General features: G+C 36.2%; 1 protein-coding gene across 1 annotated transcript in view; it reads right to left on the bottom strand.

The window, feature by feature from the left end:
* Nucleotides 1–23,824, bottom strand: part of Hcn1 (hyperpolarization activated cyclic nucleotide gated potassium channel 1) — a 378,709-nt gene that overhangs the window by 59,190 nt on the left and 295,695 nt on the right. The window contains exon 5 of the mRNA NM_010408.3: nucleotides 18,946–19,092. Within this exon, the coding sequence (NP_034538.2) occupies nucleotides 18,946–19,092 (147 nt within the window). The remainder of the gene's footprint in view (nucleotides 1–18,945; nucleotides 19,093–23,824) is intronic.

Genomic DNA, 23,824 nt, shown 5'->3' with positions numbered 1-23,824 from the left:
CTTTTGAGGATAAGCATAACTGATTCTGAAATTACTTAGGAAGAGTGGACTGTCCAGTATACCAAATATGTTCTCCAGTTCCTCTCTGAAGACCAGGTCTGGGACAGCAGAGTGAATAAACTCTAATTCTTTGGGTATAATGCAGAAATCAAATGACAAATAAAAATGTTTGTCTTTGTTCTTACTTTAACATGTTGTTAGTTATATATGTGAAATTATTTTTGCTTTGGCAGTTACAATTGAAGGACTTAAATATAATAGGAACCAGTATGTCTGCTCATAATTTAGAATCTTCCTTAGCTTTTTTTTTTGTTGTTGTTGTTGTTGTTGTTGTTATAACAAACATAGTAAGAAGAAAACTTTTAAATAACTAAAAATCTTAAATAAGTTTGCTCAAATAAATACAGCTGTACCAGCACCAGATGTAGATAGTATTTTTCATAAAGCTTTCTCCCTCAATTGTCTGATCAACCCATAGTTTTAGACTTGACTTCTCTGGCTGTAGAGTACTTTTGTGTGTAGGGGCTGTTGATACCCAGACTGTCGCCACCCAGAAGGTTGAATGGGGGAGGGCGTGCTTGAGAGTGTACTCTGAGGAGAGGAAGAGCCGATATTAGGTTGTAAAGTGAATAATAAATAAATTTAATGTAAAAGAGTCAAAAGAAATTTCTACTGATCACACTTTTGTAAGAGAATGGTACATGGTTTAGGTTCCAGGCAGCCTGGATTACTGCTTTGGGATTTTAATATCTTAAGGTTTTTGATAGATTCCGAATAGCCACTTTTATCATTAGCATCTGGAATTACCATAAACTCTGAGGTTAAATGTCAACCAGAAATGGGTTCTCTTGAATTGCAGGAGTTTGGAGAGTCTTTCAAGGCCATTTGTTTGCGGAGATGGCTAGTCATTTGACTTCTGTTTCTCTGATAACGCTGTTTTCAAAACCTGTGCACAAATGCTTCTGTAAATGGCGGTGGCGCGTGTATTCCAATGGACCACAGTTTTTAAAAACACAATTTGCATTTGACATCTTGCAATTTCTTCCAACTAATCTATTCTGTTTAAATTACAGAGCATTGTATTTGGGGTCTCTGGACTGTAAGAGAAGATGTATAAGAAAGAGAGGGAGAATGCTAATTTTATGGCTAACAGTGCAAGTGAAGCAGGATGTAGTCATGTCTTGTTCCATGAGGTCCACTGTGAATAAGTCAAGAACCTTCTGGCTTATCAGTGGCTTCTTTTTACTTTTCTCCATAAAAACTATTTCATCTAATTTTTTCAATAGTAGGTATGTCTGGGGTTTTTGTTTGTTTGTTTGTGTGTGGTTTTGGTTTTGGTTTTGTTTTAATCCCACAAAGGACAGTACAAATTAATCTGAATGTAAGTTAGGGATGCAGAAGAAGAGGACAAGTGACAAGAATCACTTATTAGCTAATACAGACAATGTTTGAATTATTTTGCTAGAAGGAAATAATTTAAGAATAAATGTAAATTTATTTTTATATTCCCACATATGCAAGAGAGTACAGATTTAAAGGGAAGAAAGTTATAGGCCAGTTCACAGAGAAAGAAGAATCAGATAATTAATCAAGTTTATTTGACATCTCTGTTTCCTAGATCAGTCACAAAAGGTGGACACCCACAAAATACCAAACTTTAGACTTTGCAATTGTCTAAGGATTATAGAAAACTAAAATTACTATTGCCATAAGTCATTACAATTTTACAAATTTGAGATTATCATTATTTTATTTCTTAAACATCTGTTTTAGACTTTTAATTTTAACTTCTTTGAATAACACATTTTATGTAATATAGATATTTTCTTGATACATTATTTAATAATGATTCAGTTATTATTGTGGTATTTTTAAATTCACAATTATTATTTAATAATTTGTTCATAAAGCTTATTTGTATTTTTATTTTTTTGATAGTCAAAGTGTGCTTTGGTTATTATCTGCTTTAATATATTTAATCAAAACTTTTTTTCAAAACTAAGAAAAACATTTTTTCCATGTAGTCATTCTATTTTTTATGGTTATTTATATATTGGGCAAACAAGAAGTATTTTCTGTCTTTTTTTTTTCCCACCACAAGATTAGCCTAACAGTTCGGAGCAGAAGAAAGGAGATGCCATGAACCATGAGTAAGTGATTCAGGATGATTTTGGTGAGTAAGCACACTGGTCTTCAAGAACGGTGATGTAGTCATGTGTATTCACATGACTTTAAAAACTTCATTGGTGGACTTATCATATAGATAGCCATGGCTGCCTATCTACAGAATATAAGCATTCAAGAAATGCAGCCCTAGAAATTTCAATATGCACAAAACCCTAGACAGAGTGAAATAGAAGGTTGCATTTGTTGTAAATGAAATAACATATGCATTCACAAGTTGATTCATTTACACGTATATCCAAAAACAATGACTAAAAAAGAAGTCACCTTTAACTTGGTTGGGGAAAGCAACAAGATAGGGCAGGACAATTAATAAGGAGGGAAGAGATGATGTGAATAGGTTTTAATTAAATAATATAAAAATCTGGACTGTGAGGAAACAGGCTACAGGTGACTGCCCTGAGCATGCCGAGGTTAAATGCAATCATAAGCATATAGTGTGTGCTGGCCACTTTCATGTCAGCTTGACAGAAACTATCGTTGGGGGTTGGCCTGGTCCTGCTGCAAATGCTAATGGCTGGCCCCAAGACCTCAATAAGGCAAGGGCATCTTCACATACTGCAAGGGATTCTATAAACCCTGCTTCCCAATTTAAAGTTAATTGGTTCAATAAAAGGCTAGCACCTGTGATTGGGTAGTAGGGAGAGAATGGCGGGACTTAAAGATCAGTGAAGGGATCTGAGGAAGACTGGGAGAGGAGAAAGGAGATGAGGAGGGAGGAGGCCTTCATGGAAGGTGATGGACCATGAACATGTGGCCAGGAGAAATAGCAAGTAAGAATGGACATATGGCTGGGGTGTAAGACAGAATAGCTTCAAAACCTGCCCAATCTAGGCTTACAGCCTGTAAATAAAATACCAGGATTCTACGTCTTCTATACGTGCTAGCTAGAATAAATAATTCTTATTTCATACCATACTCATGTGAAAGGTGGGAAACTCAATTGAAAAAATGCCTCCTTAAGATTGTGCTGTAATCAGGCAAGGTTATAGGGCATTTTAAATGACCTATAATATAATTTTTAATAGAAGGGATCAAGGCAGAAGGGCTGAGCTCACTGTGGATATAGACACTCCTAGTGATCCTGGGTTCTATAATAAAGAAGACTAAGAAGGCATGGAGAGCAAGACAGTAAGCAGCAATCCTCCATGGACTCTACATCTGCTCCTGCCTCTAGGTCGTTGTCCTGCTTGAGTTCTGATCCTGACTTCCTTCAGTAACTTTCAGTACTTTTCCAAGGGGACTACTACCACAGTGTGTGTAAGCACCACTGGTTCATGGCTTACTGAGCATGCTATGATTTTTTTCATTTACTTATAATTAAAAACCCAATGAACAATCACATTATTAGCAGAACCATAGAGATGAGCCAAGTAGGTCTCAGAAAGATGATTCAACAACAACAACAACAAAATCACATGAAATTCAAACAAATGAAGCCAATTTTTAGAGAAACCTTCGGTCATTCTTAGAGCATTGTTGTCTACCAGTGGGGATCACCAGACAAATGGAGTTTCTGAGTAACTGAAGTGTGGCTAATATGCCTGAAAATTGACTTTCCAGCTTACTGAATTCTAATCAGCTTAAGTGAAAAGTTCAAAACTTGTCAGATTTAGAAAAATCTGTCTGCATGATCTTGGAGAGGCAAACACACTCTTTGAGCTGTGAAGTGTATGAAGTCTACATATAGGTTATTTCTAAGGAAAATCTGGCACCCAAATCAAGATGTGTTATAAACACACACACACACACAAATGTGTTCCAGATTGTGCACTGGAGACTATAAAAAACAAAAACTCTCACTTTAATGATGATTCTTACATATACTGCATTCTGAAACTACATTTAAATAACCACATATAAATTCATATTTCTTCTCATCATTACCGAAACTACTGGAAACTTTAAAGAGACATATGATTCATATTCTCTTTCTACTGGACAGGGAACAATATTATAAAGTAACCTTATGACTATGAACATCTTTACTGCACATACACATGTGCACTATGTATGAGCAGAGCCTGCAGAAACCAGAATCCTAAAACAGTAGTTAGAGTCGAGGCCTGCCAAATGGGTGTTGGGAGATGAACCCAGGTCCTCTGAAAAAGCAGCAAACGTTAATCTTTTCTCTAAAACTTGCCCTTAAGGACAGACATATCCCAAAACACTTCTGATGCTTTTCTTTTCCACTCGAGTATGTCCTTCTGTCCTGTCAGAAAGTTTCTCACTTTTTCCTTTGTCTTATTCTGAATTCCTTCCTTCTTCTTGACACGAAAGAAACAAGAAGCACTTCATAGTCCTCACATCACTCTCTGTCATTAGTGAAGCACTTCATAGGCCTCCATCGCTCTCTGTCATTAGCATTTTGTGTTGGAGACACAGTATTTGTATCATGGTTTAGTATAATCCATGTTAAAAGTAAGATTTAGATTCTAAGACTCTGAGAATAAAAAAAATAAGTATATTGAAATGGCTAACCAGAATTAATTTTAAGTGGCCTTACTTCTAAGGATGTCATATGCATAAGATTATTACTTAAAGCACTTAAGAACGCATATTAAAATAATAAACGTTAAAAATTAAAAAGAATCAAAGCATTTCTATGTCATGCTAAGGTTTTCTAAAACATAGTATGCTAGATTCCAATCCTGATTTACAGAACCTGAATCTAAACCTTTAGGGGATATGACTCAAAGTCTACTTACATAGTCAAGTATACTTCCTAAAATAAGTGAGTACCCGGAAGCCTAAATCTGGCTAAAGGAGGAAGTTATGTATGCATGTATTCAACATAAGTTAATTATAAATAATAAAAATAGCTTTGCAAACGTCAAGGGATAATACATAAGAAAACTCTCTTATTGACAGAATAGAGTTGAGAGTGAGCTGTAATTTACATTCTATTAAAATAAAAGATTTAGAAGTTACTTCAAAAGAAAAACATCACCCCATTTCGAAACTGCAACTAACAGTCATTTGATGGTTTGACTCCTAAACTACAAGATATTTTATTAAGTATACAAGAAACTCACCTCAGAAAAGGACACATTATTGTTTTAGAAATGTTCTGAAAGTGTATCTAGACATTGAATGACAATTTAAAAACCTGCTCTCACTTAACTTTAAAATATTACCCTTGATTCTATATCTCTAAGATTGAAGATTTCAGGCTGTTTCTCTAATGGGGACATTCTCTCTTGCCTTCCAGAAAGCTTTTATTGCAAGTGTTAAATAATTTGACTGTCAAATACTATGAAAGAAACTTCAAGGGTAATATATATACACATATATAACTAGCTTTAGTTTTGTTTCTGAAAAAAAGGAAACAAAATGTGTTTATCTCAACACCACTTAAAGCATAGTGCATATTTCTCATTGATTCCCTTTTTCTATACTTTTACATCAATTCCTCAAATTACATTATGTCCTTCAGGTTCTTTATCGTAACCAATGGTCCATCATGTTTTAATTATATTATATATTTAAAACTCAGTAAGTAGAGAAGAAAACTAGATGGCAATTGCTTTTAAATAATGTGAACTCAAGTATTTTCCAGTAACACCTGCTTCAAAACTTAGCTATACTATTAATTACCAGATGGACAGTCTTCAAGTTGTGGGTCAAACAGACTTATCATTTATATCAATTAGGATTTTATGTGTTGTTCAGTGTCATACACTTAGCTGTGTTCCTCCAAAATGTATACTCTAGCAATTGCAAACTCATTAAGAGAAAATACATTCAAACGTGATAGAGTTCAAACAAAGTCAAATTGGGTAACTTTATATGAGTGCAGCCCAAGATGAACCCTATCGGCGCTTCAGTCTTGACTTCCAGACTTCTGGAAGTATGCATAAATGCCTCTATCATTTAAGCCACCCAGCCTTTTACATCTTGTCATAGATGCCTATGAAACACAGTAAGTGAGGTTTGTTTAAGTTGAGGAAGGCAGTTGCACTTTCTACAGGTCTGCACCAATACTGTGGTATCACTGATCCCAGCAATGTGGAGGCTACAAGAAATCTAGTGATAGTGAACCTGAACAGACATGGAAAAGTCTGCGTGCCTTGAGGCCTTCCTTGTGAGGTTTTTATTTTGGGGAGAAATGAGAGTCATGTAGATGTAGCACTGGTTGCATTGGTTCACTCAATGTGGAGAAGGTGGCATTGAGCTCACTGGCGTATATGGCAATGTGCACAGGCAGGCAAAAGACAGTGGTTCTGAAGGTCAGAATTAGCGATGGAGGATGGGTGTCATTTTGTGGAAGCATGTTGAATCTCACGCTGGCTACCCATAACATAACATTTATAAGTTTAGTCAAAGTATGAATATTACAAGTATAAATTAAATCTTTAATTATCTCTACTGCGTGTACCTGAAAATGTTTCCATCGTAATTAAAACTCTATCTATGAGAATTTAAACTCTGGTTCACTTTCCCTAGCCTGGCAACCTCTGTTCTTTTGTCTCTATGGGTTTGACTATTGCCAGATCAGAAACTTAAAATTTTAACAAAAGACTAATTTTCAGTCTTGGAAATAATTGTGATAGAAATAGGTAATGTTTTACTAGGTCTTTCCATCATTAAAATAATATAAACTACTGGATCTGCTGCCTTTATTTCTGGATTCCTTAGTTAACTAAAAGAAAAAAAAGATTATTAAGCAAATTTTGTCTGCTGTGATTTGTATGATGTACTTATATACATTATAAACATATTTCCAAAAATAATACCCAATTTCTGTTCTAGAGTAGATAGAATTTGTAATACATACTATAAATTGTTATCTTTTTTAGTTGAGTTATTTAAGGTACCTGCCACCCAGCAAGAATTAAAGAACAGAAATAATAACTTACCTATGTAGAGTAACTTAAATTTATAACTTTAAACCAGTATATATCACCTTATTTAATATTTGCAATAAGTATGGAAAATTTTTATCATTAACTTGAATTTAAAAGTGGCCATGATCAAGTGAATTGTAGGTGGGAATCACTCTTTTTTCTTCACTGACATACATAGATATAAAAAACAATTACTTTGGAATGATTTTAAAATCACAAAATATTTCCATGTTATATAAGGTCCTTTTATACACCTTATTCCATATTACCAGGTGTTTATGACCATTACCATGAGACAGTTTGTATATTTGAAGTCATTACTCCAGAACTACTAGCTGGTAACTGATTTTGTATTTATTTTAGTAGTACTTATTCTATAATTTTTATTTTTATATTGTTCCAGAATCTAGTCCGTTTGTCTCATTGCTAAGCACAAGAGTTATACCATTTTGCTTTCAGAAACAAAGTTTGCTTAAAGATAAAGAAATAAATGGCAGATAAATTGATGTTGGCTGTAACTATTAAATTTTTTTTGTTTGATAAAAGAAATCTAAGTAAGAGTTTATGCATATGCATGCTATGCATCTCATGTAGATGTGGTATATAATGAGAATGTGTGTGTATATATGTCTAGAAAATAATTAAAATTCTATTTAAACAAAATATTATATTTGATATTTTAGTTATTTATAACATAAACAGTTATTAAGACATACTTTTTATTCAAGGAAACAACTGTGGAAGTAATTCGTATCACTAAATATAATATTACACAATCATACTACAATATGAAGCATTCTTCTTTGGTACTATTGTTTTCTGCCCACAAACGTGTTCTCACTTACAATTAGTTTAAAACATATTTTCTCTCAAGTTAATTTAAATAGTGTGAAGCATGTATTGTTTTTCACTTATACATCTTCAAAAGTTCAAAATTTACTGTAAAGTGGTTCAGAACAATTAAAAATAAATGTTGTAAGAACATAAATCATGGGCATTACTAAGTTAGGGGAAGTAATTTTTAAATTCTCAAAAGTCTAAACACTCTAAGGATCTCAAAGGTTCCATGTCACAGTGTGCAATGGCTATTATTGATTGTCAACTTGACTATATCTGGAATAAACTATAGTCAAGAAATAAAGGGTACACTTATTCTATAAAGGGTGAACCAAATCTTGAGGCAGGGAGAAAACATGCTTTGATCCAGATCTTGAGGTGAGATGACATTTGCTTTGGATCCAGATCTACACACACTTTTTTTTTTTCTAAATTGGGTATTTATTTCATTCAGGCGGGGAGGGGGGGTGTACTGGTTAGTTCATATTGTTGTTCCACCTATAGGGTTGCAGATCCCTTTAGCTACTTGGGTACTTTCTCTAGCTCCTCCATTGGGGGCCCTGTGATCCATCCATTAGCTGACTGTGAGCATCCACTTCTGTGTTTGCTAGGCCCCGGCATAGTCTCACAAGAGACAGCTCTATCTGGGTCCTTTCAGCAAAATCGTGCTAGTGTATGCAATGGTGTCAGCGTTTGGAGGCTGATTATGGGATGGATCCCTGGATATGGTAGTCTCTAGATGGTCAATCCTTTCGTCTCAGCTCCAAAATTTGTCTCTGTAACTCCTTCTCAAACCCTTAACCTGGGCCATACCTTCTGCTGGGACCCTATATAAGGACAATGGAAGAAGGAAGACAGTGCTTGTTCCTAGCCTGCTTGCACTCACTGTGCCAGAGCATTCTCAGAAGCCTACTTTTTGGGGAATCCAGCTTACACAGAAGACCAGCTGAAACACCCAGCCTCATGGTAGCCCTCTTTATGGCCTCTTCACAAGTTCCTGCCTGCCAGTTCCAGCCCTGCTTGAGTTCCTCTCCTGACTTCCTTTGGTGATGGACTACAATGTAGAAGTGTAAGCTGAATAAACTCTTCCCTTCCCAGCTTGCTTTTTGGCCCTCGTGTTTCCTCACAGCAGTAGAAACCCCAACTAAGATACAATGTTCCATTTCTATTAGTCTTGGGACAGCTGACTTTCAGAATATACATTAGATCAGCACAGTGGTAGGCTAAGACCTTTGCAAGTGTTGATGGGTCTCTGACATTTTTCCATCTCATTTCACAGTCTATAGAGATTCATCTATACTAACACGCCATCCCAGAGTGGCAATAATATGTTTTATTTGATGATGCAGTATTAAAAAGCAAAGTTCCTCAAACACTTGACATACTGTTTTCCCTAAAATTATGTTTAGAAAATCAGTGTTAGTATCATAAAATCGTCTTTATCATTACATCTTCCCCTACCACCCTCACTAACCACTATCGTCATCATTATTACTTCTAAATCACATCCATCTCTTACTGGTTTGAATGTGACAGTGCTCTCATAGGTTTATATAATTGAATACGTGGTTCCCAGTTGGTGGTGCCATTTCAGAAAGTTGTATAACCATTAGGTGGTAGAGCCTTGTTGGAGGACGTTGGTTACTGGGGTCAGGCCTTGACAGTGTGTATCCTGGAACCCATTCCAGTTCTCTCTCCACTTTCTGAGTGTAGATTCAGTGTCACGAGCAGCCTCCTGCTCATGTCACCATGCATATTCTTGGTCTGCTGCTGTTTCTTCACAGCAGAACTATATCCTCTGAAGCTGGGAGCCATAGTACACCCTTACTCAAGTTGATTTTCTTAGGTATTTTGTCATGGCAACAGAAGAGGCCTCAGGCCATCATCTTATTCCACAGATACTAAGACAATCTTACAAAGCTAAGTACAAAATGAGAATCCGTGATTACTTTCATGATTTAATAAGAAGTTTTACAGTTCATATATGCATTTGGGACAACTAGCTTTAAAAAAATACAGATTTGTTTTATGTCATACTCTCAATTCATAGTTCTAAGTTAAAAGCATGGAAAGTAAATAATTTGCATTTGGATCAGTGGAGAACCTTGTTGAAAATGTTTCTGCTAGGACCAATGAGAAGGCTTAGCGAGCACAGGCACTTGTTAACAAGAACCCCCGCCTGAATTTAATCTACAAATTACTACCCAACTATGGGAACCAAAATAAAGGGAGGAAAGGAAAACCTATTGTAACTTGATTTCTGGTTTCCACATATAGACAATAGCTTGGACACAACTAAACACACACACACACACACACACAAACACAGAACCACACAAAGGCACACACTAGATTAATATAATACCTTTTAAATGTATTAATCTCAAATCTTAGTTTCCTTTTTTTGTTTTTGTTTTTGTTTTTTGTTTTTTGTTTTTTCAAGACAGGGTTTCTCTGTATAGCCCTGGCTGTCCTGGAACTCACTCTGTAGACCAGGCTGGCCTCGAACTCAGAAATCCACCTGCCTCTGCCTCCCAAGTGCTGGGATTAAAGGTTTGCGCCACCATGCCCGGCCTTAGTTTCCTTCTATGTTAATAAATATTGATGGCTACACTGACAAATCAGGGCTACTTTGAAATTTAGTTTTCAGTCACCTTCATCATTTTAGTGTTAGTTCTATTGTTTAGTCATCTTTTCTAACATTATGAACAATAATTTCACCACTATTTTAGTAATGGTGAAAGGCATGTCTTTCTTCAACAGAAAAAAAATAGTTTAATAATGAAAAAACTTTATATTTAATTTGTCTTTACAAATGTCTATCTTAAATCATTGTTGAAAAACAATAAAAAAATTTGTTTTGGTTTCTTTCTTTCTTATACAAAGAAAAAACTGAATTAGAAACCCGATTTAGTATAGTCTTCTCTGTTTTACCACTGTCTCTTTCACTGGACCTTATCTTCCGCTCTTTGTTCTGGTCACATTCCACATTTGCTTCCACATTCAGAGCAAACCTTTCCTTTGAGGCCTTCCCCGAGTGCTCTCTGTCTCCATGAACACACTCATTTTTGTCAGCTATTTTTGACTATGTAGCCTTGTTCTACCAATTAACTCTGGGTGATTTCCTGCATCTTCTGGATTTCTCTTAATGGGTTTTTGCTTTTAGCTTCTCATTCTTTTCATTCTTCCAGTTTATTTTACTTTATTTTTGTCTTTTTCAGTATATAGATATTCCTTTGAGACTGAAATATGCTTCTCTTCATTTGCCTTTCTAGTCATGTCTTGGTCAATATCTTGAACACATTAAAAAAAAAAATCAATGCAAGTGGTTTTCCGTCTCAAACAATAACATCATCAAGAAACTCTAAGCCAAGAGAGAAAAGAGTTAAATTTTTTATGGATGTTGTTTGGAATTAGAACCCCCAAAAGGTCACACACATCTTCTTTATCTAATCACATAAGTACATGATAATTTGGCATTTTGCTACTTGCACCTGTTACATAAGTATGTTATAACTTTGGGTGTCAGGCATAGCTTTACGATGCAATGCATCTCACCTATTTTGTTAATTTTAACAAAATAAAATTTAGAAGGCATTTTTAAATATAGACATTTAAAAGTTATTCAAAATTACACTAAGTACTCACTCAAAATTTTCTTTCTTGCTTAAAAAACCTCCCACTATTCTACAAATTAAAGGTCAGAGGACAGGATGATACTCTCAGGCCATTTCATGGTCTGTGAAAATGCAGTATACTGACGTTTTAAATTCTCCTGGAACACACGATCTGTACCTATTTTCAGCACACATCTCCCCATACTCCATTGTTTAAAAATAGACCAGTTCTGAACTTTGGAGACTGTCTTGGAAGGGCATTAACCTCTTTCTTGACTGTTAGGTTTGCCATTCTTCTTCAATGGATTCAGTACAATACTGATTGGGCTAAAAATAGACCCTCTTCTTCATCTCCACTCCAACAAGCACTCATACACATGGGGTAGAGCTCACTGAATTTTCTAATTAGATTTTATTTTTAAATACACTGCTGGCATTTATTAAAGCACACATCAGTCTTATGATCTTCATATTTCAATGTCAAGTTTTGATGCTTGGGGCATTGTCTCCAGAGAGCTGCCTGCTGAAACGAAGGAAGAACTATTAGCAGATTGTTTGAATAACTTCCAAAGGAAATGGGACATACAATAAGGCCAACTTTGGCAACTCCTGAAAAATACTTTAAGTCAACTTTTGAGTTAAAGTTATACTCTTTTCTTTTCTTTTCTTTCTTCCTTCCTTCCTTTCTTCCTTCCTTCCTTCCTTCCTTCCTTCCTTCCTTCTTTCTTTCTTTCTTTCTTTCTTTCTTTCTTTCTTTCTTTCTTTCTTTCTTTCTTTCTCTTTCTTCCTTCCTTCCTTCCTTTCTTTTTTCTTCCTTCCTTCCTTCCTTCCTTTCTTTGTTTCTCTTTTTTTCTTTTTCTTTCTTTCTTTTTTTTTTTAAACATACCTTTACTAAACTAGAAGAGCTATTAAGGCTACAATAATAGGCTACTCTGCATTGAGTAATGTGACTATTTAAGACTTATTTTAAATGTTGGCTATGTGCTGGGCATGTTCCTGATCTTTCACATATTTTGCCATCTTAGGTGTTTTTTTTTTTTCTTCTTTTTTTCTTGGATATTTTATTATTTACATTTTAAATGTTACCTCCTTTCCTGCCCCCCAAAATACCCTATTCCTTCTACTTTTATGAAGGTGTTCCCCCACCCACCCACCCACTCCTGCCTCCTGTCCCTGGAATTACTGTACAATGGGGCATCGAGCCTTCACAGGACTAAAGGCCTCTCCTCCCATTGATGCCTGACAAGGCCATCCTCTGCTACACATGAGTAGTAAATATTATCAAATTTTGCATTTAAAATGCTGAAAAGCAGCCGGGCGTGGTGGCGCACGCCTTTGATCCCAGCACTCAGGAGGCAGAGGCAGGTGGATTTCTGAGTTCGAGGCCAGCCTGGTCTACAAAGTGAGTTCCAGGACAGCCAGGGCTATACAGAGAAACCTTGTCTCGAAAAACCAAAAAAAAAAATAAAATAAAATAAAATAAAATGCTGAAAAGAATAACAAATGGTTTAAGAATTAGCTTAAAGTCACACATCTAGTTAGTGCTGGCTAGTTGTGTGATACTGTACAATCAATCATGGTACCAAGCTGTCTATCAGAAGCCTGTGTTAGTTCACTATTTCTTCCAGAGAGGGAAGAACATGCACACTTACAACTGTCACTGAAAGATCAAGTATTTCTAAAGCAGTGGTTAGTGTTTTTCAACCTGTGGATCTCAACCCCTTAGAGGTTGACTAACCCTTTCACAGGGGTCACATAGCAGATATGTGCATACCAGATATTTACTTGATCATTCCTAAGAGAGGAAAAATTACAGTTATGAAGTTGTGACAAAATAATTTTATGGTAGGGCATCACCACAATATGAGGAACTGTGTTAAAGGGTTGCAGCATAAGGAAGGTTGAGAACCACTGATCTAAGGCAAAGAAAGTTGGATATGTTCAGATGTCTGAGATAGTTTAAAGTGCCTAAAGGTTAGACAGAAATGCCCAAGTAAGCAAGTGAATAATTTTGACAGCCACAAACCAAATCACTGAGATTATAGACAGGAGAGATGGTGAATACATCACATTTTAACTTTTCATGTTTAAGAGGCTAATCTTCTGGGTACTACTGTCTTAAAGTGTTTTTCTTAGAAAATTATACTTGTTCTTTTACTTTAAGCCTGAGGATGTTAGCTCACAGGAAAAAAAAGAAGAAGAAGTTTTAAGGTAAATCTGTAATCATGTCGTTCCCAGAACACAGACAATTTCAGTAGAGCTCAGTGTTCAGATATGAGACTTAGCCAGTGCTGAACTGACAGGAACCTCTTTCCCTGTGAATCTCCCTTGTCCTTGATGTGTCACTATTTGGTTGTGGTTGGAGCAATCAGGAATAACTGCTTGATGATTCATTGAGTAACCTCTGTGCAGACTGTCACGATGCTCGTATTGGTTCATTTGGGCTTCTCTGGAGAGAAGCATCAGATGGCCTGGCTTAAAATCACTATAGATTTGTTTACTAAAAATTGAAGGATGAGAAGTCTAAGATTAAAGTACTAGTAGTTTATGTTTGTTTAGCATACTCTGATCTATAACCACATCTTCAAGCATGATATAGCAGAATTAACAAGACATTTCTGAGATCTCTTTTGTAAATAACAATACTCACATCCACAAATATTATACCATCATAGCAGAATCACTAATTAAGCCTCAGTGACCATCACCTAAATTTGGTGGAAGAGGGACATAATATCTTCCATATATTCCACCAATGTCCTTAAGTTATTGTGAGCACAAGACTCTGCATGTGTCTTCCATAATATGGTCCATTGACAGTCACTCCCACAACATATTTCTTAACTCGTTGTTAAACAGCCAACCCCTCATAACACACAAAGAGTTAGACTGCAAAATGGCAACATACAAAGCAGAGATACATAGCACACACGGCACACACAGCAAACTCAATTACGAGAGAACAGTTTTGTAAACAGTGAGGAAAAGTATATTGGCCATAGTCAAATGTGCAATGATACTAAGTTGTAAGAATGAAGCCCTGAGCACTGCTCTCTCCTCCTCCAAGTGCCACTGCTTCATGGACAACTTTCCAGCTACTCTGGTAATCAATGATTCATTGACATGAGCTGCCATGTATGTAATCCATATTTATTTACACTTAATATAAGTTATATGTGGGGTGTGGAATGGTGCAGAATTCAAAGGGCACAAAGGCCGCCATTTTCTAAGGCTCATTGCATGACAGAATAGAAAATACCCAAGTGAACCTTAAGAGAAGGCAAGGCATAGCAATGTGTGCATAGAAGATGTGATGGAGAAGAATGTCCACAGAGGAGCTCACCTGGATGAATCACCCAGGGAAGAATTCTTTGACAAAAAAAGTTAGTTTCGAGACTTGAACAATATGCATGAGCCAATTACTTGTTAAAGGTTTCCAACAAGTAGTCTCTAACATAAAGGGAAGATAAATCTTCTAACTCTTGCTATGACTGAATATTTGTTCAAAACATGTTTGAAATTTTTAGGCTCGTATTTTATTTCAATAATGACTTTTGTTATTGTTCTCATTTGATGTCTATTGCTATGATAAAATACTCTGACCCAAAGTGACTTGGGGTATAAATGGGTTTATTTGGCTTATAATTTCAAGTAAAAGCCCAATGTTCCGGAAGTCAGGTAAGAACTTGATGAAGAAACCATGAAGCAATGCTGCTTGTTGGCTTACGCCCAGGCTCATTCTGAGGAGTACTTGCATAGAGATGTAACTGTCCACAGTGGGCTGGGTCAGGTTATATTATTTAATAACTAAGCTATGCCTATGGGCTTATCTTATCTAGACAACTCCTCAGCAGAAGTTTTTCTCTCATATGACTCTCTATTCAGTGTTAAATTGACACATCAGGCTAAGGAGGACAGTTATTGTTCTTCCATATTCCTTTTACTGACCCTTCAAATACTCATGAAAACATCCAGTCTTTATTTTTTGTGTTATTCTTTTTGTGTTGTCAGAGAAATATTTTTCCCCATTTTATAGGGATAGCAAATGGTTCCATTTCTAGGAAATGTAATTTTATAAAGCAGCCATGATTTGGAGTCAGGATTTTATTCATGATTATTATAAAGAAGATCATCTATTCAGTAAACATTTTATGAGTTCTTGATACATCCTGATCATTAGAGATACAAATGCAATTATGACTCAGGTTGTCTAGTTAAAAGGCTTGCAGTCATGAAAGAGACAATAAATTCACAAATGATAATTATTGCAGGGACACAAAGTAGTCATGAAAACAATTATTCATGGAAGACGGAATGCCTGGTAAGAACAAGTAATGGAAGGAAAACTAAGATGTATAAAATATTGGGGAATGAACAGCATAAAGAAAGGATAAGGTAATCAGAACTAAAAAAAGTAGATCAATAACTTCTTAACGGTGAGTAATAAGTATACAGATATAAAGATGAGAAAAGCCCATAAAGGGTCTCCTTTGACATTGGAAGGAAGTTGTACTTCCTTTAAGAAATGGGATTTCACGCTTAAGGTCTAAGAAAAGCATGACACTGTCAGAATTAGTTCTACCAAAGTCAACATGGCAGCATGTGAGTTATATTTGAGATGCTAAGGAAAGCAGGATGTAAGCTGCTGTTACTGTACTTAAAGGCTGCAGCAAAAGATACCGAGAACCCAAGAACATGTTACTTGAATGGACAAAACAAATTGGTAACAACTTGATGGTTAATGGATTGTAAGAAATAACAAAATGGTAGGTTCATGGTGATACAAAAAAAGTGAATACTGGCTCTTTCCCACTGAAGATCAGTATGAATCATGGTGCTGCACCGAGTGGGAAGCAAAGCACACAGCACACAGCCTGTGATCCTCATTTTCTCTAGCCTTCATGTAGTGAACCCTGAAGCGTATCACAACTTCCTCTCCTTTAACTTTACTTTTGTTTCTGTCATTGTCTTGGAGTGCCTCTGTCTCTCTCCTCTGTCCTGGCCTAATCCATCTCTAAGCTTCTCCACACCCCTTGAAAACACTAAACTGATTTGCTTGTCTTATGATTTGAATATGAAAAAAGCAAAAGGTCTGTATTCCAGTAAACAATATAATATGATAGTTTAAGAAACAAAATAAAAGAAGTGCTTAAAAATCAGTAAAAATACAAAATACATTTGAGTTATTGTCTACAAAGCCCAAAGATGTATACTTTCTAACTCCATTGAAAAGAACTAGGAGAACCAAGTCATGACAATATAATAGTTGATATTTATTTTATTTTCAGAACCCGTTTGCACATTTTATAGCTTTTCACTCTGCAAATAAGTTTTCGTGGCTGTAACAACTGCATCCTTTATATGAATGGGTATAAAGAAATAAACGTTGAGATGAAAATATTTGTGTTGTTTAATTTATGTTAAATGCGTAAAGGGTTGTAAGAAATAAAACTAAAATACAGATCAAGGGGCCCTTGTGGTAAAGGACATTTCAAGGCAAAGGTGAAGAGAAGACTTAAAAGAGCAATAATCGAAAAATAAGCAGAAAAGTAGTACACAAAGATTACAGACTAAGTGCTTTGGGTTCAAGAAAAAGGGAAGAATAGATTTAGCCTTGTATCAAAGAAGGAAGAGATAAAAATGCAGTTTGAAGCAGACTGTCAAAGGAAGTGAGTCGTTTATGGAATACATACTATGTAGGATAAAAAAAATTATTATCATTGTTGATGTTGCTGAAAGTCTATAAACTGTTCACCTTGACTACCGATCACTTTGCAAGGTGAAAGCAGAAATTAAAACCTGCAAACGTAGCTAGAATCTGAGTGCAGAAAGATTGAATTCATAGTGTAACAACCAAATATTTTACTGAGCAGAGAAATGAAGAAATGGCAGCTCCTGTACATAAAAGATTAAGCTGTTATTTTAAGGGGGTAGTAATAAAGAGGACCTAGCCTCGAGCCAAGAGAAAACTAAGAAGGAACTGCAAATTTTGGGCAGCACCACTGGAGAAGAGAGCAAGGCATGCATGTGAGATGTGTTATGAATGTAAATCAGAGATAGGATTTGCAGAACACAGGTTATAAAAGAAGATCTAAAATAGAACTCAAATTTTACATTCAAAGTGACCCAAAAGAACAAATAAAATTTTACAGAAAGACTTTAAAAGTTAGTGCTTTTTGCTTAAAGGGGAAAAAAAGTAATGGCTTCATTACATAACTTCTATGGTGCCAGGGGATATCATATAGCTTTTAAGAAAATGGAATTCATGAAGATACTTAGTGTTAAATGTATAGACTAAAAATGTGTGATGAAATAAATTGAAGGGCTTAAGTTCAGAGGCAGGGAATAAAACCCCAAAGCTTCAGTCAGTGTCTCAGAATAATGAGGAACAGCAAGGAAGCAGGGTTTGTGTCTTGTTAGCAATGTAGCAAAGTACTTGAAAGAGCACAGAGAGGGGTCATTACCAGGAGGACTTTGATAACTTTTGAGGAGTACAAGTTGTTGTAAATACCTGGTAATTGAACTGTAATATAACCATTACATGGAACATTCACAGGAAGTTTTGTAATAAGAAAAGTCTATAGCAAATCCCTGTTTGATGAAGGTATCAAGAGCATCCACTTTGGTTTCAGGATGGAGCAACTGGTAGCAGATAGAAGTGTTTGGGGAAGGGATGAGAACAGGATGTGTACCAAAGAATACCCTTGGGTATTGCAAAATATCTTTTTTTTCTGTTGCAGAATAAACTTTTTTCTTTTTTATTGAATATTTTCTTTATTTATGTTTCAAATGTTATCCCCTTTTCTGTTTCACTCTCCTCCCCCCTATCCCATCCTCCTTCTCCCTGCTTCTATGAGGGTGTTCCTCCACCCACCTACCCAAACCCACCCCCCAACCCTCGGTTCTCCATATACTGGAGCATCTATCTAGCCTTCATAGGACCAAGGACCTCTCCTCCCATTGATGCATGACAAGGCCATCCTCTGCCACATATGCAGCTGGAGCCATGTGTACTCCTTTGGAAAATATCTTAATGAGATATGTAGAGTTGGCTTTTGGAAGCAGGCTAACATGTCCTCATCAGGGTACCAAGGATGAGCAGAGTAAATGTATGAGAGGGAGGATAAACTCTCAACAATAAAAATCTGAATAAGTGAACACTGTTCATTGGCATAAAAATATTTGGGACATGAGGACAGTATAGGCACAGAACATACTTTTGAAAGCCAAGAATACATAAACTAGAATTAGAGTTATAAAGAAATGAGTTTCTGATATTTCTTTTGAAAATTAGAAGTCTCTCAGTGAAGAAACAGAAGAGATGAATAAAGGCAACAATTGATGTATGTAGACCTGATTATTCTTTTAAGTAGAGACACAAAATAGACCAAAGGACTGTCTTAGAAGAGTAAAACAAATGATAACAACGTGTCTTGCAGATCAAAGACCGTAAATCTTACCTCTCTCAGAGGATCATTAAGCTCACTGAGAATATTTTCTTCATCGAAGATCTTGCCTTGGTATCGGTGCTCATAGTAATCATGTATCTTCTGGCGCATGTCAGCTGGTAACTTGTGGAATGACATGTATTGCTCTACTTGCTTATACTATGGAGAAAGGAGAAAAATAGAAACATAGGTCATGTGGGCAACCATCCAATAGAAACATAGTTAGGTCATGTGGGCATCTATCCTAGCATGTTACTGAAGTATATTCAGTAACATTGAAAAAAAGTCTGTAACAAAAAGAATAAGTCCTTGTCATAGCAGCAATTAGCTCACTAAGGTCTAAAGTACTTACAGGTGTCATACTGTCTAAAGGATTCTATAGAGGTGACCATGTCCTGAAGATAATGGGATGCAGAGGAGGCATTACAGGAACTCAGTGTTAATTTAGGTACGCATCTCTGAAACAGAAATGATGGGGCCAGAATAAAAATGATAGGGTGGGTACTATGCTATGTTCTAGAAGAATTCAACACACTGCTTAGCTCTTCATATGAAAGAGACATTTTGTATTTGTCCTAGCACAAAAGGGCTTTAGTCTTAAACCTATGACTAATATCTGAATCTAGTTAGAATTTGAAAATAAATGCAAATAACTTGACAGCTCTCTGCAGATCATAGATTCTTAAGTCGTAAAAGAAATTAAGAAAACACTGAGCACATAAGAGAAGGCTCCAATTCAGGATGGAAGAGGATATCAGCATGAGACTAGCTCTCCAGAATTTTTAAAGGCAGACTGTAACTGAAATATTCAATTTTATTTAACTAATATTTAAATTTGACTGTCTATAAGACCTGAGGAGTGAGTGGGTTTTGGGAAAGGTCCATCTTTAGGTATAATTCTAGAGATGGCTTCTCTGATAAAACTTTTATATTTATATAAGCAAATAAAAAATTCAGCTAAGATAACAAACCAGATCATAACAGTAGCCTGAGAAAACAGATATTTGTCTGAGAAACTATTGGAAGAGAATCCCAGGTAATGAATCCATATCTTTAAAAAAATGTCAAACTTTGGGTTATATATACATTAAATTTTGGGATGAATTCTCTAGGTGTTCCTAATGCAGAAATAAAAAATATTATACTTTGAGAACAACACACATGTACACACACACACACACACACACACACACACACACACACACACAGATTATATGTATGTTGAGACAGGATTACTGCAGTCTTGGCTGGCTTTGATTAGCCTTACTTTAAACTCAACTCAACAGATATCTTCCTGTTTCTGTCTCATAAGTTCTGGGATTAAAGGCATGTACCACCATACTTGGCTCAAAAGCAATGAATTATTTTTATTGTAGTGATGATAGAACCAATATATAATCAAATTTCCTGTTTCTGCATTGGGTAATGTTACTGAAATGATTCTTTCATTAAATCAGTGGTTCTCAATCAGTAGGTCACAACCCCCTTGGGGTCACATATCAGATATACTGCGTTTATAACAGTAGCAAAATTAGAGTTATGAAGTAGCAACAAAGTAGTTTTATGGTTGTGGTTACCACACCATGGGGAACTGTATTAAACCCTCACTTCATTAGGAAGGTTTAGGTTAAATAAAACATAAACGATATATTTTCTATCTTTTCTCTGATAACAAGAGTCCTGCCTAAAGGTCTATGTCTTTTTATTACATGTCCATAATTACTGTACCTGCTATTGGTGATTAATGGAAACAACTAACTGATACATTTTAAGCATCAAGTCATTTTTCATTTTCCTATATATAACAGAAAATCCTTGTATATGTTACCCAGAGATTCAACTTTGTAAATGATTACCCTGAACTGAAATACTACTTTGTCACAAGATTTTTTTCATTCAGTAACTGTACCATTTTTCCTTAAAAAAAAAAAAAAAGCCTATTTGAAGTGTTTGAAGCTTGAAATCTCGCATGCCGGCCTCTCTCCTTTTAAAGCTACACGACATAACATTTTGATCTTATTTGTCTTCACCTAGCTTGTGTATAACTGATTCCCAGTGATTTGTTGAGAAAAAATTTCATTAAATTTTAAAGAAGAATTTGAATATCTATATGCTCTGGTAGCCTCCTTCAAAGGATGTGAGATTCATTCTGTTCGGCCCTGCCCCTATGATGGCGATACATCACAGTTTCAGTGACTATAGACTCTTACTCAATATAATGTATGTAGGGAGCTAGATTCGAACCTGTCTGTATTTCTGGAAATATTCTTGGAAAAGAGGAGAAAGTAGGATATGATACAATGTTTAGGGTGTGGAATTGTGTGAGATAATCTTGATTTTAGCTTCTTTTTTTCCCCCAAGAAATATTTTTATTAGATATCTTCTTTTATTTTAACATTTCAAATGTTATCCCCTTTCCTAGTTTTCCCCTCCAAAAGCCCCCTATCCCCTCTCCCCTCCTCCTGCTCACCAACCCACCCACTCCTGCTTCCTGGCCCTGGCATTCCCCTATAGTGGGGCATATGACCTTCAGAGGATCAAGGGCCTCTCCTCCCACTGATGACTGACTAGGCCATCCTCAGCTACATATGCAGCTAGAGCCATGAGTCCCACCATGTGTTTTCTTTGGTTGGTGGTTTAGTCCCAGGGAGATCTGGAGATACTGGTTAGTTCATATTGTTGTTCCTCCGATGGGGCTGCAAACCCCTTCAGCTCCTTAGGTCCTTTCTCTAGTTCCTTCATTAGGGACCCTGTGCTCAGTCCATCGGATGGCTGTGAGCCTCCCCTTCTGTATTTGTCGGGACTGGTAGAGCCTCTCAGGAGACAGCTATATCAGGCTCCTGTCAGCAAGCTCTTGTTGGCCTCCACAATAGTGTCTGGTTTCAGTTGTTGTTTATGGGATGGGTTCAGTTTCTTTACTAGAGATGCACACTCAGCCCCAAGTGACGGCCCTTTGGAGGTTAAGTCTGACACTCAGCCTCCTCCAGTTGTCAAAAACTGGGCCCATGGAGGGCCTCCTGTTTTGAGGATACTTGTTGACATTATCTTTCTCCTGTTCTATTATTTCGTGAAAATTTAAACCAAGTTGCTGTGGGATATAGTCTGTAGCCCAGTAAGTTCTCCAGATATCTCACACTAGAAAAAAACAAAGGGTTGGGTTCTAAGATGATAACTCTCACACACTAGTATGCCCCGACAGATTGGGACCACTGCTGGCCGAACAATGCTTTCGTTTTGTTTTGTTTTGTTTTGTTTTGTTTTGTTTTGTTTTGTTTTGTTTTGTTTTTGTTTGTTTTTTTGTCATCTTTGCTTTGATTCCATAATGGACTGGTACACAACTGCTTGGAACACCGAAACTGTAACCTTGAAGCATATGACATTTTACCTGTCTTCTTCCTTGTCATGTATCTCAGAAATGTGAAATGCAGCATGAAAAAGTATATTATTTTAGTTGCTAAAGGAAATTACTTCCAGATAGTGGTGGCACATGCCTTTAATCCCAGCACTTGGGAGGTAGAAGCAGGCAGATTTCTGAGTGTGAGGTTAGCCTGGTCTACAGAGTGAGTTCTAAGATGGTCAGGGCTATACAGAGAAACCCTGTCTTGGAAAAAATAAAGAAAAGAAAACTGAAAATTATCACCAAACATCTGTTCTTTGCCCATTCATAAAATAGAAAATTGTCACTTAGCTAAAAAAAAATTATACATAAGTTATTTTATTTTATATAAAAAAGTCTTGGTTGAATATAGTTACATTTCCTTTTAAAAGTCTGTGTGTGTGTGTTTGTGTGTGTGTGTGTGTGTGTGTGTGTGTGTATACTTCAAATTATTATCTTAAGAAGATATTAACCTGAATGAGTCCTTGTTATTTTATTGTTCCAAAGCTCTATGGATATTAATTGCAGCTTACTCATATGGAGGTAATTTTGATTTTACAGTGTATATTACTTAATAATTAACTTTGCCTAGTAATTATTAATCTAACAGTTGTGAAATGATTTATCTGTAAAACAGTCTGTCCAAATGGATGAATGTATGTGCATGCATGTATATGTGTCTATGTATGCATGCACAGATGTATGTGTGTTCATATGTGTGTGTGTGTGTGTGTGTGTGTGTATGCATAAGAATGTGCAAATATTTATGCCAGTGTCCACCTCCATTGCTCTCAACTTTAAAGTCCTTAGGCAGTGTCTCTTTCTGAATGAGCCTGTCATTTTAGGTCGTCTTTCTGGTCAGTGAGCTCTCTGTATCCATTTAAATTTGTCCCGTAAGGCTGTGCTTACATATATCACATCCCTGGATTGTTATATCAGAGCTAGTGATTCAAACTCAAGTATCATGCTTGCAGAGCATATGCTCTGACCAAATGATCTGTCTTCACAGTCCCAGATCAATTGTTAAGACATTACTAAACACAACTAGCAATTAGAAACTTCTTAGGATGATGTATTTGTAGTCTCTACCCAGATCTCCTGAATGACAAGTCTGCATTCAGGACACAGCAGCTCTAAGCTTAACAAACACTGAAGTTTTGAGTCACTTCTCTATGTCAAGTACTGGGTTATCTTAGGACATAGGAAGCATATCTGAGTGAGAACAGGGGAAAAATAAATTCAGTTTTTGGAAAGCTCAGTTTAAGTGGCTGATGGCACATGTCCATGCTTATATGTAGGTCAGGCACTCAGAGAAGGAAATGCACACGTCATCGATGACTAAGAGACCAGGAGATGGAGTGTCAACTGAGGAGAAAGCTGGCAAGAAGTAGAACTGGCATTTTAAAAGCAGTTCAGATAGGGAAGAGGTTCAAGTTAAGGATATGGATAGTAACTATGTAAGTTTGAGAGGAGCATAAAAACAAAACAAAAGCAAAACATGAAAATGTAAGTAGC

This window comes from Mus musculus, chromosome 13, assembly GCF_000001635.26.
Source record: "Mus musculus strain C57BL/6J chromosome 13, GRCm38.p6 C57BL/6J".
Classification (NCBI taxonomy): Eukaryota; Metazoa; Chordata; class Mammalia; order Rodentia; family Muridae; genus Mus; species Mus musculus.
This window is presented reverse-complemented; position numbering and strand designations above follow the sequence as displayed.